We start from the raw sequence: 18,601 nt of genomic DNA on the forward strand, positions 1-18,601 counted from the left end.
ACGGCACCCAACCCAGAAGGTTTACTGGCAAATGCTCTTTAGCACCACAATCAGATACGCATCTAATGAGAGGTTCATGACACATCAGCTGCTACCATCATGTGGGAGTGAGCCCAGAAGCGCCCAGCTGGCAGCTGAGGAGCAGACGGCTGCAGCTTCAGGAAACTGTTTCCAGACCCACCGCCCAGGGCCAGGGGAACACACACAAACCAACAGCACAACAAAACCACCAGACCAGCAGCCTGCACGGCTGCAGACACAGAAGTGTGAGCTCATACCTCTCAGGGAAGTCAAAACCTGGCTGGCTCCATGTGCTTCCAAAATGGGGGTCTTTTCTGCTCGCCTTTGTGTTCTCACAGAGAGTTCTTGCAAGTGGTTTTGACTGAAAGCCAGATCAGCTAAACATGGGTTTCCAGCAAATTCAATTATGAAGAGTGTCCAGCACTTTTATGCTTGACAAACCACTACACATAGAGACAAAGGAAGCCTGTTTGAGTCAGCTCCCTCCAATAAAGCACAGGATATGGCTCCTTGAACACAGGACGTGTTGGATATTAAACTGATGGCAGTCCTAGATTGCAGCTGGGAGTCGGCAAGGCTGAGGCCTCCCATGGCAGGAAGGGGCATGCTGCCTTTCATGACAGTGACATGATGCGTTGGATGGGGACACAGACTGCATTATTCACTGGAAGCAGCAGTGGCAAGGCCAGACACGGCATGGTGGGGTGAAGCTCTGCAAACACATTCCACCCAGCAGCACTGCAGAAAGGCTCAATAAGCAGCCATACTGAAAGAGCTGCCCCTCAGCTCCAGGCAAGGGGGGTTGGAACTTGATGATCTTAAGGTCCTGTCCAACCCTAACTATTCTATGATTCCATGACTCAGGGTTTCAACTTGAGGTCTCCCTGGGGAAAGCAAACAAGACGGGTGGAAAAAAAAAAGTCTTAGCCCACAAGTGCATGACCTTGACACCCCAGGAAACTCTGTTCAGCCTCTGCTTTCTGCATCCAGAGCTCCTTCCTCCTCAGCACCTGCACCAATATAGCACACACACATGGCCCCAGGGCTGGCACAGCTGGAAGAGGAGGTGCCAAAGACAGGCAGACAAACCTGAGCTCAGCCCACATCCCCAAACAAGACTGTGCTGACTGAGATTAAATCAAGCACAGTACATTAGGAAGGCAGGCCCAAATGCCTGAGCTCAACACAGGGCCAGACTGCAAGATCTCACCAGCTCGAGACTCTATTGCCTCAGGGATCTCTGCACCACAGTCTGAGAAAGGAACAGATTTGCCTGCAAACTCCTACGCTCAGCTTCTTAGGACATGGGAAAATTCCAAACAGTGAGCTTCGTATCATGGCACTCTCCTTACTTAACCCATAGTCATACTGAAAGAGGATAGAGACCAGATAAAAGCATGTCAAGATGGAGGCACCACTGGGAAGGAGGGTCAAGACAGGATCACATCAGCATCCCCAAATTCAGCTCTGAAGTCACTGCTGGCAGGTCACAGACTGCAAAGCAGAAGCAGTGCCTCTTTCCAGCCTTAGCACTGTCTTCACTTCTCGAAGTATCCCTGAAACACCTGGGCCCGCAGACACCTGCCTCTTTCAAACCTGTTCCAACAGTGAAATCATCACAGGGTTTGTATCAGGTGGGAGTGAGACAGAGACACTTGGCAAACATCTTGCCTGCTGGCACCGTAAGTGCAAAAGATTCCTCAGTTTCAGCACAGACCCCAGAAAATGAGGAAATAGCCTGGTGTGCCCAGGCAAGCCAAACATTTGGGCAATGGGAGCTGCAGAAAGCCTTTCACTCTGCAGGTGAGAAACCCTTGCTCAACACCCATATCACACCTAAAACCAACCATCCAGGTTCCCCCAAGCACACTATAGAGGGAGACTATCATGGCCTGTGCAGCAGTGTCTGGTGAGACGCTGAGATCAAGTTCCACATGCACTGCTGCTGAAATGCAGTGCCTTTGATCTTACCTTGCAGCAAATGGATGCTGTGGATTTTAGTCTTTTGGTATCAGTCTCATCTTGCTAAGGGGTGACAGATGCATGCTGCAAGGGAAGAGGGGTTCAGTAGATCCTCCAAACTGAAACACATCTCCTTGGCTCAGCTGCCTGGGACCACTGTAGACTTGTAGTCACATAGATGGGAGAGATAACCTAAGCGGGAGAACTACAGGATTTTGGGCATAAAGAATCTGCAATAGAGCGCACTGCACCTGAATCAAAAGCTTCTTCCCTTGTGACTAAGTCATCCCACTTTTCACGTCAGTGTTCCCTGCTGTCTCACGGGGTAAGAATCCACTGTGCTTTGTCTCTCTGTCCTATTTAGCTTCTGCACAGATACTGCCTCTCGCTACCAAGGTGCACAGGGCTTAGTGTAGCAGGGACAACACAGGTGAGCATACAAATAAAGTTGTTTTCTCAGTTTAACACAAGAAGGCATCCCAGTTCTAGTGCTCCTCCCGAGCCCTTTTAACTAGTCCCTGTAGCCAGCAAGGTCCTGTTTACATTGCTGAGAGCATATTGGAGGGGATGGGGGAGATCTTGGAGGATGCGTATTCCCTTCCTTCAAAATACCAAGCTTCAAATGGCCAGGGACAGGTGGTCCTTTTAGTCTTCCAGTGCTATCAGGGACATACACTCATCAGGCTCCATGGAGGTGAATCTCAGCATGCCCTTCATGGGTGTATGAGAAGTGTGCCAAGTACTCTCTAGACTGGGCAGCATGATGAGCAAATAAACACTCCACAATGCTGTCTTGTTATCAGCACAGCTCAGGATTGCTTTCATTTGCAGAAGGCAGGCATGCAGAAAGATATCCTTATCATAGTAAGCACTAAGAAGGGGCAGCCCTCTTGCCTGCAGGATTCAGGCATTGCCAAGCCCTGGCCATCTGTCACCAGATTTCATTCACCCACTGACCACTTTTTGTGGTAACCTGGAAAAGTAGATGTTAGAAGAGGACCACAGAAAACACACATAAGAATCCCACAGCATGTAAAAGTCATTTAACTAAAGCAGCTACTCAAGCAGCAGAAAGTTAAACCCACATGCAGGACTGTGTAGATCCACCTAACACAGCTCTTAAGAACCTAAGGGTACAACTCTATCTTTCCAGAAAATGCATCCCAATTCATCTCCAGGGAGGACATACATCCAGCCTTTGCATATGCAAGGACCAATGCTCTTAAGTTCCTGCTGCACACTAAAGTGCCGATAATTATTGTTGGTACTTCATGATCCTGCGATCACTCAAGCATTGACTGGCTTTAAAAGAGGGGCACAAGGCTGCATCTATGTGGACTTTGTCATTACAAGCATTGCATCCTCGTTGGTCAGGGAGCTGGCTTTGCTCCCCTGATGTCAGCAAGCTGAAGTCAGCAGGTCAAACTGACCTTTGAAAGAGGAAGCAAACAGACTTGTGCAGGGTAAAGGGATAGGGTAGAAAGAAAAAGGTAGTGAGAAAAGAGACCTAAATAAAGCAGAGATGTGACAACATGGCAAAGACAGAAAAAGAAGAGAAGGTTACAAAAAGCAGGTACGAAAGGAGCAGAGAAGAAATCAGAACTGTTTAAGGCCAGAAGAGATGAACAGGTGATCTCCAACCTCCTGTATCACAAAAGTGATTGAAAGATTTTAAAAGAAAAAATCCAAAGCACAACCAACAACCCAAACATTTTTTAAAATTACCTGATCTGTTTATCAGCCATTTAATTCAAACTTGATCTTGTTAAGAAATGAATCTGTTCCTTCAAATCGGTCCTCAGTTTCTTTTTCAGTCACTTCTTTTTCACTTCAGTTTCTTCCTGGGAAAGGAGACAAAGACACCAAGGAGACAAAGTTGAGACACTTACTCTTCCTGAAGCTCAGGCCCTACTGGGCAGCTGCAGGGTGAAGCCAGCTGAGGAACAAGTGACTTAAGGAAGCACCTGCTCTCCTTGGAGAGGAGACATAGCTTCCCAGGGAGCCTTATAAATATAGAAGCACATAGGAAGGAAAGAGTTGCCAGAGTCATCAGGCTGCACCAGCACATGAGGAAGGGCAGCAGCCAGGCAGCGCACGAGCTCTGCCCAGCATCCAGCACAGCAGTACCCATCACAGCTCTCTCCAAGTCCCGGGAGCATTTCAAACTGCACTGTATGGATCAACAACCCTCTGTAGGTCCACCCAGCCACCCCAAGATAATCACATGCTATTGCAAGGCCCATTCACCACCTCCCTCCAACACATGTGCTGGCACCAGAGAGCAATCTTCAAAAACCTGCTCCTCCAGTGATTACAGTCCTTCCTTTACTTTCCAGCCCGAAAGGACAGCCCATCCTCAGTCTTGTGCCAACACTGTCTTTAAGCAGCGCCTCTCCCTCCTGAGCCTATTGAACTTTGTCCTTTGGACCACTCCTTTCAGCTCAGTGCCTACTGGCACAGCACTGAAGTTCCAAGTCAGCAAAAAACCATCCTAAGATTCCTATTTGCTACTGTTTATCAAGAGCTGGTAGAAGTCACCATACAAAGAAATTTGGATGCTGGAGAAAATTTCAGAAGCAGACACAACCTTCAGATTTCTGGGGGCATCTTTGTCCCCTCTTCATCTCCAACCTGGGAACCACCTGCCCCATGCTTTCCTCAGGCGTCTCAGCAGCACCAGCCACTCTCCTCCTTCTCCCCTTCCAGATGACATCTGGGTGGTGAGCCAGAAGCAGAGGAGACACATTTGCCCTTTGCCTCTGAAATGCAATTTGCCCCTTAGTTGCAGATTTCCTAAGCCACACAGGATCTCACATCCAGCAGTGTGGCTCCCAGGCTGACACTTCTGCTCTGGAGATGCAACCTGAAGGCCAGAGGCATTCCTGAGAATAAAAGGGCCCTGAAAGTGTAAAAAGCTGGTGATGGTACAAACAGGTATGGGAAGGAGAGCAGATGAAGTCACACACATTCCAGCAATGACCTGCTCCCCTCCCTGTTACATTAAGTGCCAAGAACAGGGCAGCATGAAAGCAGTTGTGCTGTCCCACACTTGGACAATGTGAGACTAAAACTGCCTTTTCTGGAGTCCTACATTTAGCTAAAGCCATGAGAGACCAGAACACGAAGCTTACTAAGGAAAGGAGTTTCTCTCCAAAACACTGCACACAAACATCATCCATTGCACTACTACACCTTCTATCCTTTCTGTGACCACCAGGGAAGGGATGCTCCTGCTGCAGCTGCACATCAGGAAGGGGTAAAAACAGTCTTCCTGGGTTCAAAATCAGACAAACAGGATGCCTGTGTGGTCAGCAAATGCCAGGACTAGTGTCATCTCCCCAAACACAAGTGACTCAACTCATGGACAAGTGAGGGGAAGAGAACGATGTGATCATTTTACAGCAGACACCAGCACTTGATAACTGTTTATACAGCATCTGGTACAGCAAAGGCCTGAATGTGTCCATGATCAGGGGATTTTAATGCATTAAGGGATTTTAATGCACTGAAGTGGAAAGTTTATTTGAACTGTTTGTTTAAACAGAGCTCCAGCAAATGACCAAAATTTGTTTTGCTCTAGCAAAACAAATTCAAGTCACTGCAAACTCCATCTGAACACTTTGCTGCGATCTACAGAACTCCCCAAGTCCCTTAAAAGATGGTGAATGCTGAAGCCTCCAGCACCCTGGGAAGAGCTGGACCCCAGAGTCTCCCAGGGCAGGAAAATAGCTGTTGCAATCCTGTAGCCTGAAAGGAGGGAAAACACAGGCTGGGAACAGAATGGCATTTATTTTATAGGATATTCAAAAAACAAATCAAGAACAAATCCATTTAACCTAGAAAGGAAAGAGATTAAGTAAAGAACTGAGTATATCTCCCAAGGAACATGATGCTCTTGGGAGCCAGAAAATGCAAGCAAAATCAAAGGCTCTGCAGCCAAGCAGCAGTGTTGTCCAGGGCTTCCCATTTCAGCAGGGTCAGGGAGCAGGGCTTGCATCTTCCCAGGAAACCTCCCATCAGCATATGCACTTGTCTGCACAAGCCAGCAGTACCAGAAAGGTGCTGATGCCTCTTCATGTGGTTAAACTTCACAGCCAGGCAGACAACAGCACTGCTGGAACTGGGAACCTGAATGGCACAAGGAGCAGAGGAACTGGGAGGAAACTGGTAGTAGGTGGGCAGAGGAAACAAGAGCTGCCAGAGATCCACCTCAAAGCTGAAGAGGCTGAGCAACCTGCACAGAAGGAGGGTCCTGAATCAAACATCTAGTAATTAAGAGAGTGACAGCTGCACAGGCAATGAATTATGTGGCATTAATTCCTTCCTAGAATGCTGTTAACACAGCTAGGCACAGATTAATGCCCTATTACTTGCACACCAGGATATCCCTTCTACACTTATTAAAATGATCAAGCAAATTTAGTTTCAGAGTGATGCACACACGGCAGCACGGGGAATCTTCGCCTTCGTGCAAGTCAGAGAAGCAGTATAAATGTCCCAAAGCTCACTCTGCTGCACACTGGTACCCCAGGACTCCTCTATTCAGCCTCTCCCTTTTCACAGCTCACAAAATCCAGCTGCAGAGAGTAACAGAGCAGCCAGATTGGATGTACCACAATGCAACCCATGCCAGCTTTGGATGGTCCTTCACAACCTCTGCCACTGCCAAAATGGTGCTGTTCTGCTTCCCTGCCTTGCCAGGCACCACACACACCCATCCACCTACGCTATCCAGATGGCAAGATCTTCTTCAGGATGACCAGCCTTTGCAGACTGCCAGACTTGCTGCACTCCTGATCAGCCCAGGGCACGGGGATGGGCTTCTAACCTTCAGTTCTCACTTCATCACGTGAAGGAAAAGTGCTTACTGGAGAATCACAGCCACCCTCTGGGGCATGGAGGAGACAACACGTGGAGGAGACTTGATACATGTGCTGACGGCAAGCTTGGATCGAGACAGATGCACACAACACCTCCACAAGCAGAGACATTACAGGAGAAGGAACAGATTAAGCTTACCCACGCCTCTTTGACCACGCTGATCGCATCTACAGTAACTGCACAGTTCTATGGCTGTAGGTTGCCACCTCCAGATACCACTGCTCTGCCCACAGTCTGACCCTGGGGGTCCCCATAGCTCAGAATGTTCCTTCTTGTCATACTTTCCCTCTACCAGGCTGCCAAAGCCACCATCAGCATCCTCTAAGCCAAGCCAGCCCACCATCTCCCCCAGTCCTGCCAACAGCCCCCACAAAAAGGCCAGCTCTATGCTTCCGCCCTCTGCCCACCCTTCCATTTCCAGACTCGCGCCTCCCAGCAGCCCAATGCTGCAGCTGAGCACAGCCTCTCAGGCACAGACTGTTAGACATGCTGATTTATCTGGGTGCACACAGGCTGCCATTTTGAAAGAAGACCTTTAGCCAACTGGCGCTGCGGCCAAGGGAAGCAATCCCGTCCTCTCCCTACACCCAACCGTGTGTTCCCATCCTGGCTGTCATGCCAGAACAAACATTTGTGCAGAGCGGTCAGGCAGGGATGAGACGGAACTGGAAGCCAGCACATGCTGGAGCCGTCACTGAAAGCAAACATTCAAACCACAACCTTGACTTGAAAATAAACAGCAGAAGGGGAAGAAAGGACTCCCTTCCACATATTTCCATTTGTCTTGAGAAAAGACAAACTCAGTGCCCAGCCGGAGAAGCAGACATCAAGAAGCCAGGTTCAAAGGGTGACAAGGAGGGAGCAAAGCCGTGCCAGCATTACTATGTTGAGAGGACACAGTCATGCAACCACTCACAATGCAGGGGGCCAGCAATCAGCAACTAGTACCTGCTGGGAGAGGAAAAACCCTCTGGGACCAGCACACAGTTTTTCTTCACAGACAAATGCATGTGAAGGTGCAGACAGCTTGCCAAGTTTCACTAACGACTGAAGCAAAGGAGCCGTTGCAACAGTAATGGTTAAGGACTGCAAACTGAACTGCAAGTGTTTCTTGAGAGAAGCGACTTCATTTACCTTCACATAACAGCAGTCAAGAAAACAAAACTGGCCTTGGAAATGCAGCTACCTCCACCAGTCATCAACAAGGGAGAGGACTCGGCACTCAATAGCTCCTTTTGAGCTGGGCCAACCAATCCTCCCATCTCAAGGACATCAAAAGCTGCATCATGTGCTGGAGACAGCTCACTCTTTCACTCCAGATTTGCCTGTTGGCCTCAGTCATTGCAAAAGAGTTACCAAGGACATCAGACAGACACTTTACTACACCTAGCAAGAGTCCCTCTGCCTGCCTCAGCCACACTGGGAAAAGCCAGCCCACCTCCTGCCTCCAAAGTAAGGATCAGAGTGAGTGGAGGAGCAGGTATTACTGGAAAGGAAGGGCACAAAAGAGCAGAGAAGGAAGTGGGGATCTGAGCAGTAGAAGCAGGAGGAACACATCCAGTTCTCTCAGTCTTCCTGTGAGCTCTCCATCTTGCTGGAAGCTACAGCTTGCCCCCTGCTCCCAGTACAGTACTTTCCCTACTTTGCTGAGAAACCTTAAGCAGTAAGTCAAGACAACAAGCATCTCCTGTTACTTCTGTGAGAGCTAAGGCTTGGAGGAAGGCCTCCAAAAGACACTGTGAGCAGCAAGAAAAGCGCCTTCCTGACCTGGAAAGCTCCTCAAGGCAAAACAACTAGTAACTCTCAGATTAGTGCAGAAGCTGTTTGCCCTATTGCTTAACAGGAGGAGTCCTGTAAAGGCCTCTCCTTGCATCAACATGGTATTTCTCCCAGACAAGTCTTCTACCCGTCAGTTCTACTCCAGCACAGCTCAGGAAACAGAGACTAGTTCATAGGTCATAACATCAGATCACACTTCAGTTACTAGAGCACATCCTACTTTGGCTGGGCAGAAGGCTTGCAAAGGGCAACTGCTCAATGCCAAGCCATCTGCATTCAAGTCAGATAGAAAGACTTGAGCAAGCATGTGCCAAACTAAAACAAATGCCAGATAACGCCCTTTGACTCTGCATGTCTTGGGAAACTGTCCTGGATCAAGAGCCAGAAGGTTGATGTTCACCTTGAAGCTGGGCTCGGGTATCAGCACTGCAGCACAGCAAGAGACCCCAATGCAGATCTGGGACCCATTACTTTAAGGGTTGGTCTTTCAGTCAAGAACAATTCCTGTCCTGGAGGTTTTGCAGTTGAGCTGCAGGCTGGGATGAGTGAAGACAGCCGTTAAAAGTGACTCACCCAGGGCTCACGCAGCAAGTCTTGCTGTCCAAGACATCAGGGCTGCCAAGTGGAAAGAATCAGAGGGAAGATTTCAGAAGGACAAATGAATGTGCAATCACCTCACTGAGAACACATAGCAGAGTCCTGTTCCATAGGAGGGCACATGTTAAAATGCTCTCATAAAGCAGTAACTGTGGTATCTTCCCTCACAGGAGAGAGCAGGATAACAGGTCTAAGAGTGCTCACAGCACCCTTGGCAAGACTGAGGGGAGCAAAGGGAAACCGTGGGAGCTGTTGGCACTCTTCCCACCTGAACCTGTCTCCTCTCCAAGTTCTCAAAAAAGCAACTGGGTCTAGTGAATGAGACCTCAAGAGACCTGGCTCTTCTGCTCTCCACAGATGCCACATAAAGCATGCTACAGCCCTGCTCTCCTCATTCATCTGAAACACTGGTAACACAAGTAACAAGCCTCTGAACTATGGACAACTATTCATGCTCAAAGACAAACTCAGTCTTGTCTCCCTATGGCTTCTACAGAAACATGGACCAAGAGGCACAGGAGCCAGAGGGCCAAAAACCCTTTCCATGCATCTCTTATAAAATCTCCAGGGATGTGGAGATACGAGGTCAGAGCATGGCCACAGCAGAAATTCAGGCTTGAAAATAGTGTTGTGCTCCAGCCTATGGTCTGTTGAGACCTGCAAGCCCCTGCTCTATTTCAAAGGGATCTGTAAGAACTAGCTACAGAACAACTAATCCATATGCAGACAAAATGAATTACATGTATGTGGCAAGTTCTAAGGAAAACTATTATTTAAGTTTATAATGGTCTATGGTGTTTTGCAGGTGAAGATCCAACAGTGGAAGCACAAGCTAACTGGCAGATAGTAAAACTGCCCACACATGATCATGCTGGTGTACAAGCAAGTTTGCAGCTTGAACATCTTTGGATGACGCAAGTGGGTGCTTATTGCCAGTGATGTCCCTTTCCAAGTGCCACTTGAGAAATCATGTAGTCACACATCGACCTGGTGTGATTCAAGCTATTTTTAAACCCACCTTCCTCTGGATCAATTCTCCATACTAATTTTCATGAAATTACAGATTCAGAGATATGCAGCATTAGCTGGAGAAAGAAGACAGCTTTGCTGAGAAGCTGGAGTCTAGCAGATGGGAGACAGAGCTGGGAAAACAAACAAGAACCTATATACAGCATTTCTGCTTCAATAATCAGTAGTGGTCAAGAAAAGGCAGAGCCAACAGAAGGTAACAGACAGACAGACCTGTCTTTGAGCTAAAAGGACCAACCGACCCTTTGATCCAGAAGGACTAATCATGGAGAAACTAAATGGTGCAAATCCCTCACAAGACCAGCAGAGTAGAAAAAAAGGTTTCCCCCTCCCAGTTTAAAATAATTACCATGTAAACAGCAGTAATTAAAAACAAGCAACCAGGAAGCCCAAGGGAAAGTGAGGGTTGGATTCTGGACGAGTCTCTAGAAATGGGGCAGAGCTCTGAGCTGAGATCCTGGGGTGCAAGACTGTTCATTCCCCACCAGCAACCAAACCAGAGATCCTGGCTCTCAATAGAACCATTTCTTCTGAATGGAAGGGGCACCAGTGGCCTTGCTGGGCATCTTTTTGGGGCCGAATTGCAGCAGTACCTCATTAGAGCAACACTCAACCACCACAGAGCTGTTCCTGTTAGATGCATCCTCCTGGGTTAGTGCCGGCTCATTGCAGCCAAACCCAAGGCTGCAGAGGGGAAGGGCTGACAGTGCAGGTCAGTGCTGAGGCCACTGAGGAGCTCCTGCTGAGAGCTGGTGCTCCTGCCTTGGGGCTAGTACAGGGCATGCAGAATGGATAGGATGCAATTCAAAGCCTCTGGGAGCATAGCAAATGCAGGATGGACATGATGCAGATCAAGGCCTCTGGAACCCTGATGATGGCCCTCAAGTCAAACAGCTTGGCAGCAGCTGTGTCAGCAACTAACTGTTAAGGATGACCACCATCTTCATGACACAAGATGAGTATGGTTTTTCTCAGAACAGTGCATACAAACCTGTAAAAGGCTTTTTCTTCTTGAAGGGGGGTGGGGGTGTTGGAAGAAAAAAATTCTTCTTTTGAGAAGAAGGAAAAACAACCGAAAAAATCCAAGTTTGCTTCCCCTGCACTGTATTCCTGCAGGCAGATATTGAACAAGACATAAGCCAGAAACAGCCCCAGCTTCATCTACTCCAGAGCCATAAATTAAGCTCCATTCCACCCAGCCCAGTGAGAGGGATGGCCAATGAAGTCACTGGGTTAAATTTCAGGGCAAGGCTTCTCCTTCCTTCTCCAAACTCATCCAAGTCAGTGAGCAGACAGAATGAAGACAGAGGGGAACAGAACTCCTCACTGGCTAAAAATGCTGCCATGGAAAATGCCCTCTGCCTTGGTGTGCCCCAAGCAGCCCACAGATCTGAGCCAGTGGGCTGCTGTGATCCTGCACAGAAAGCCTCTACCCACCAAGCCAAGCAGTGTCCCTACCTGCCCCTGAAAAAAAAAAGCAGGGAGAAAGGAAGCATCACCTCCAACCAGCATCTGAGGCACTCACCAACCACTTCTTCTCTTGCAGGCTTTCAGGTTTTTTCATCTTGTATTATTTCCCCACACACCCCACAATGCACCCTGTAGGAGCTGCACATGGGGGATTACCTCTGTACCACCAGTACAATGTAGACTATCACAGCTCCTCATCCCACTAAACACTGACAGTACCTTTATCCAAGCATTGGGATGATGTGGGAACAGGCTCTGAGGAAGAAGAAATAAATGTATCTGCTCCAACCTACTGCAGACAGATTTGTGTGCAACCCTTGTCAACCCACTGAGACTTATTTTCCTACCGTCCCTCCCAGGAGGGCCAGGTCTTCAGCAGATGGAAGCCAGAAGAGCAAGTTGTCTCTGCTGGAGTCTGGGAGCTTGATCCTCCACCAGCTGCAGTGAAGAGGGCACATTATTATACACACCGTTCTGTACAGTTTCATGGGATTTCTTTGTCTGTCTGTAACAGCCTCATCTTCTCAATGATGCTCCTGCACAAGCTCACAACGACCTGGAAGAGTTCAGAGCTTTACAGCCCAAGATTACTTGGCAAGAGGGAGAAACAGCAAATGAGGAAAGTAAAAAAAGGGAGCAGGAGCAGGCAGGACATCTGCATCTCACCCCAACGGCTACTTGCAGAAAACCTGACCAAAGCTGTGCAAGCACGTCAGCTGCTTTTCAGCAGATTCTTCCTACACACGATCACCACGAAGAGCATGACCTGTGATTGTTGCAGGGAGGAGAAGAAATGCAGGAAGCCTCCTTTGTACGCATAGTGATCTTGGCTGAAAAGAGCCCCCAAAATGCTCAACTCGCTAGTTTTAGAAGCAGTACAGGATCTCACTATCCCACATGTGGGGCTACAGGAGCACAGACACATGCCACCATCCTGGACTTGCAGGATGATTGATTCCAGGGTGGTGGAGCACAAACTGTCATTCACCCCCATAACTTGCATCTTCTGAGAGGACAAAAAACACAAACAACAAAAGACACACACACACACACACACAAAATAAATAAAAACCCACAAACTAACAAAACAAGCAAACAAAACTACCTGGTGGCAAGCATCCCATAGGACCTGGCTAAGCTCTATATGTGGCAAGATCCAGAGCAGCAAAAGGGACCAAGCACTGCAGAGAATGAAATTGCTTGCAACTATTTTTGTTTTTCAAAGAACTTTGCCCTTTTACAGTCTCACTTATGAGTAGCACCAGAATACACCAGCTACCTCCCCTGCCCCAGGATTCACCAAGGGGAATAGGTTAGACAAAGAAGCAAAATTACTATCAGTACCTAGTTCACAAATTAATTGGAGCAGAGTTCAAGCACAGTTTGCCAAAGTTTATTTCTGTACATTTCCACCTCCTGACCTGTGTCACGTCATGCTGATTCATTATATAGACCCTTTTCTACAGGCACTGTAGAGCACAGGAAATATTCAGGGCTGGCTGGCTGGCAAACCTCACTGAAGGCTTCCTTCCGTCTACTGTGCCTCCTGCTAATTCCCTTCACAGCTCTGCTCATTAATAAAAATACAACACAATAAAAGAGAACCACACACACGTACAACTTGCCCAAATTCCCTCCATACTGGCTGATTCTGAGTCACTACCAGCGATGAACTGTTGCCATGTGCTGAGGACACAGTTATTAAATTAATAGGGGCTGCTTAACCTGGCTACAAATATATGTGAGTTCTTTGTGCCTTAGTGAGCTAATAAGGCATGTGCTAATTACATTAATTCAAACAAGCCCAGTGTGCCCTTAGGGCAAAGTGAGAGAAGGGCACAGCAAACCCAAGCTCTTCCATAATAGCTGTTCGACAGTGGAAAGTACTTGCCTTGACAGAGCTTTCAGAAGAGAAGCATTGGAGCACTGCAGCTTGCACCCTACAGTTCGCTCAGCACAGCTGCCTGGCTCATGTGAAAAAGCCTTGCTCATTTACCCCTCTCCAAAAGGGAGAGCCAGCTTGTTCCCTCCTACCTCTGTGGCCCAGAGCACATCACAAGGCTTGGGATGAGAACCCACTGCTTTGGGACTGGTGAGCCTGGGACCCTGCAGGCAGCCACTTTCCCACAGGCACCATGTGGTACAAGCAGCCTCCTGCCATGGTGCAGCACCAGTGGCTGCAAGCCACCCAGCATCCTGCCACACACACGTGCTCACACTGACCCATATCCTCCATGAGCCTAGAGTCAGCCACGGGCAGCTTGGTGGGACAGGCTGCAGTGCAAGCTCAATCAAGATAGGCGATCACAGTTGCTTCCTAAACCCATCTGCATTGGGGACTGGTTGGACCACGTGCACCTCCCATGCCAAAACAGGTACAGAGACTTCAGAAACAGGAGGGAGAAGGAACAGACTGTGGCAGGAAGGAGCAAAAGGACAGCAAGAGAGACACACGCAGCCCCAGCAAGGTTCAGACACGCTCAGAGAGGAGCCTCCAGTCCCAAGGGTAACCAGTTCCCTCACCTCTGCCACCCCTGGCAAGGAGCCTGCCTCAGCATCAGCTGTGCTCACAGTAGGGGTGCCCGCTAGGCACTGCCACCACCTCCTAGCATGCAAGGGAGAGAGAGGAAGAGGAAGAGGAGAGGAAGTCGGTCGTATTTCTTTGCATCTCCAAGGACATGAGCTCACTGAGCACTTTCTAAAGCATGCACTTGTTCCTGTGAACACTAGGGGACTCTGCCACAGCAAAGCAAAGACGGTTTTTCCCCTCTCCGCTCCCACTTCCTCCACGCACCTGGAGGTACACAGGGCCATCCCCAGGAGGCCTGGGAAAAGCAGCCACCTTTCTCTACAAGGACTATGCCATGCAAATTGCAGAGTGTTTTAAAGACAATGCTGACTCTTCCCATCAAAGAGAGAATGTACAATCAGGCACCAGGCAAGACCCAGGGCTGTGAAGGGGTAATACAACACAGTTTGTCCTGCACAGACACTGGGACAGACCCGATGCAGTCTTGACAGTGTAGTGGCAGAGAAGATGCAAATATTTGCATGAAGGAAACCATACTAGGGATTTTTAGCCCCTGGAAACTGGATCTCTCTCGAACCACGTGATTCTTTTTTCCCAGCAAAGGCTGTGGCTACTCAACCACTAGTCCAGCGTAACTTCAGGGTACTTCCAAAGAGTAGGGCACTCTTCCTTCCCCCAGCAACCATAGGAACTCATTTGCAGCAGCAGGGCTGCCCCTCCAGCAGCAGCCTCCAGCCTGACTGTTGTGTGTACTGGAAAAACTAAAATTAAACCAATAAACAACAACAAAATAGAACAAGAACCCCTCCAAGGAAGCCTGGCATATAAGGGCTTCGGGGGCCTGAACAGAATTCAGAGCCCTGGGGGGCTGTATGTCAACTGATAGCTGTCACTTGGAGTCTTGAAGAGGGACTGCACGAGCCTGGCTGGAACAGCAATGAATCCAGCAAACCTTCCACCCTGCCCCTGCAGCAAAGCCCCAGTGCACTGACAGCACCAGCCACCAACGTGGGCGCCAATACCAACATATTGTAAGTTAATGAAACAGGACCCCAGGGTCTGGAAGGACATAAACCCTCCTGTGTCACCTCCAACTCTGGAGTTAGGAGCTGGGCCACACCTAAGGCAATGTGACAGAGCAAGAACTACCATGTAAGCATACAACCACTACTGTACAGGTTGCAAGCTCAGCTGCTTGCTAGAGCCAAGTCTGTATTTCAGATGCCTTTTGTACAAAAGACCAGAAATGGAGAGTAGACAGGATAACAAAAGGACATCTCCCAGACTCCCAAACACTGCAACAGCAGGTAGACACATTCCAAAGGAGGGAAGCTTATCTCATTACTAACCACTGAATGCTCCCAGTACACTAGAAGAATGTCAGTTAAATGTTATGTTAATCAATATTCCTTGCCTCTCAGCCACACGAAGAGCAATACAGGACACTGCTGCTGCCAGTTCCTTTGCTGCAGGGATACATGAATGTACCTGCTCTGCTCCTGCATCACAAACAGCAATCCTCTCCTCCCACCTCAGTTTGCTTAAGCCAAAGCTGTTCAGATCACAGCAAAATGGTTCCTTGCTAAATGCACGTCAGCGGCCCCACACTGATGGTTTTGTTGCTCCTAAAGAGGTTAGCAGCTCTTCCAGGGAAAGTCATACATGCTCTGTGACAAGCAGAGGAATTGTCTGCAAGGGGACTGCAGCCACCACCTGACAGCTCAGGAGTCATGATGCATTTACCAGCTCCCTGCTCACCCAGACTGCTGTGAACCAGCAGGAAGGCAGGCAAGGAAAAGAAAGAGAATGAGAGGTAAAATGTGAAATAAGTCAAAATTTGAAAGTCATTCTCTGGACATTAAGTGTCTTACTTGGCTACCCTGAATGTGTGGTGCAATGCTGATACATTGGAACCTGCCAGATGTATCCATAAGAATTTACCTGACACAGTAAGCATCGTCAGTAAAGAAACTCATTTTGCACTGCTTAAGAATTAGACCTATTTTCAGAAATTTTCCAAAACAAAATCTTACCTAACAGCCTTGCTCTACCTACCAGCCAACAGTGTCTCACCAAAGAGTGCACAGCAGGAAGAGCAAATAGCATTAGACACAACAAAATTGTGCCAGCGAGCACTGCAACAGGCACATTGTTTGGGGATACTAACAATGGTTTGGGCAATGCAGGAACCAGACACACTGCTCTGCTCCAGAAGTCCTTGGACAAGGATTTCTATGCTCTAATCCATGACCCACACCGAAGACAGCTGTGGGTACTGGCATAGGAACATGTCTGCCCCACAGCAGAGCCCACAGAAGAGGTGGCACAGCCCACTGTGTCCTGGGTTTAGCAGTAGCAGTCATTTTTCTCCTTGGTAGCTGCTGCAGTGCTTGTTTTGACTTTCGGCCTGGGAACAGAGCTGATAACAATGATGTTTTGGTTTGGCCAAGGACTTTATGGGCCTCATTCTCTGCCAGGGAGGAGGGAAGCTGGGAGGAAGCAGAGACAGGACACCTGACCCAAACTGACCAAAGAGGTATTCCATACCACAGCACGTCATGCCCAGGATGTAACTGGGAGTTACCCGGAAGGGCTGGAGATTGGAGGCTTGGAGGGCTGGTGCTTGGTTGGCATGGGGGACGAGTTATCAGTTGGCGGGTGCTGAGGTGTTGTATTCTCTTCCCTTGTTATTTCCTTTATCATTACTATTATTGGTGGCAGCAGTAGTGATTTGTGTTATACCTGACTTACTAAACTGTTCTTATCTCAATCCATGGGAGTTGCATTCTTTTTGATTCTCCTCTCTGTCCCTCTGGGAATAGGGGGAGGGAAAGAAGGGGAGGGAGTGAGTAAAAAGCTGTCTGGCTGGGGTTAAACGACGACACATTGCTGCTGCCAAAGTTGGTGTCAGGACCCCAGGTATGCTACTAGCTGAGGAAACCATGTTCTCCTTCCCCTGCATGAGCAGAATCTCATCAGGAGAGAGGAGGTTACCCACCGTAGCCAGCTCTGCTGTTATTCTTTAGAGTCCCTGGCCGTGACCATGTAAAGCCTCTCTCATTTCATGCCCTCTCAGGCTAACACCAAGTTTGCCAGCTCACATATATGCATAGGGGTGTCCAAATAGCCCTTTGCCACAGCTGATCTGTTTGCTTCCACCTCCAGATCACCTCAATTTACACTGTCACAGGTAATCAGGTAGAGGTATCAGCACAAGAGACCACATGATTGCCTGAAGACCACAGTGTGATCTGACATCTCACCTTACCCTGTGCCTCTGTGAAAGTAACCACAGCTCACCTCCACCACAGCAGCCCAGTAAGCCAATCCTCCCCACAGCAGAAGCAGGAGCTTGCTCAACACCAGGGACCTGGCAGGAGCCGCAGGGACTGAGTCAGCAGTGCACAGATGCCTCCTGAGCAGGCAGGGGCTGTGGGAGCAGCCTGCTCAGCCTCCTCAGGAGCATGCAGGCAAGCAGCATGCTGCACAGCGCACGCAGGCATGCACCCACACACAGTGCAGCAGCAGCCTGGCATTTCTTCCCTCCTTTCCAGAGCCAAATTCAGACCATCTGTTGAGGTATTTCTGTAAATCATCCCTCTTCCAGGAAGGGCCGGGGGCTGAGTTTAGTTGTTTATATAGCGTCTGGCATTTCTGTAGCACTTATCACTTCAGTACCCAAGCTATTTTCTTCAGGCTCTCCATTAGTTTTGAAGAACCAGAGAAGAGCACCAACATATCTGTATTGTAAGTTTCTGGAATGGAAAAAACAAACAAAAAGCAGGACAGTTCAGGGAAAGAGTAAGGCCAACACAAGGTAGTTTATGTCCTTTAAAAGAACTACCACCCTTAGAAAATAGCTATAAGAAATAGTTCATAAACAACAGCTGCTCCCAAAGGATGAGATGAACCAACAAGTGCTCCTGTTGCTTTACAGAGAAGGGCTCAGATTACCCAGGTCATGGAAAATGAAGCTACCCCCATCTTTGAGGAAGCCAACACAAAATGAAAAACGAAGCACCCAGAAGAGAGCATTTACGACATCAGATCATATCTTCTGCAACAGCTTGCACTGCTTTTGCTTACAAGCAGCAAAACCCTGGAAGTGCTGCTGTCCCTATTCAATTGTAGGGGTAGGGTCAGAGACAGGCATTTTACCACTTATTCAAGGTCATGCCCTGGATCTGTGGCAAAGGTGAACACTGTACCCAAATTCACAGTTAGCCCTGACGTATCCTGTCCCTAAAATATGCTTCCTTCTTTTTTCTTTTATAAATCCCTGCCTACGACAGCTCACAGCACTGAACAGGACAGCAAACACACCCCCAGTGT

General features: G+C 48.5%; 1 protein-coding gene across 1 annotated transcript in view; it reads right to left on the minus strand.

The window, feature by feature from the left end:
• Positions 1 to 18,601, minus strand: part of SLC25A22 (solute carrier family 25 member 22) — a 51,047-nt gene that overhangs the window by 26,924 nt on the left and 5,522 nt on the right. The window contains exon 2 of the mRNA XM_061380326.1: positions 3,709 to 3,824. Within this exon, the coding sequence (XP_061236310.1) occupies positions 3,709 to 3,728 (20 nt within the window). The 5' untranslated portion in view covers positions 3,729 to 3,824. The remainder of the gene's footprint in view (positions 1 to 3,708; positions 3,825 to 18,601) is intronic.

This window comes from Neopsephotus bourkii, unplaced genomic scaffold (genome assembly GCF_033783945.1).
Source record: "Neopsephotus bourkii isolate Nb327-2 ecotype Australia unplaced genomic scaffold, CSIRO-AGI_Nbou_v1 NB_1792, whole genome shotgun sequence".
NCBI lineage: Eukaryota > Metazoa > Chordata > Aves > Psittaciformes > Psittacidae > Neopsephotus > Neopsephotus bourkii.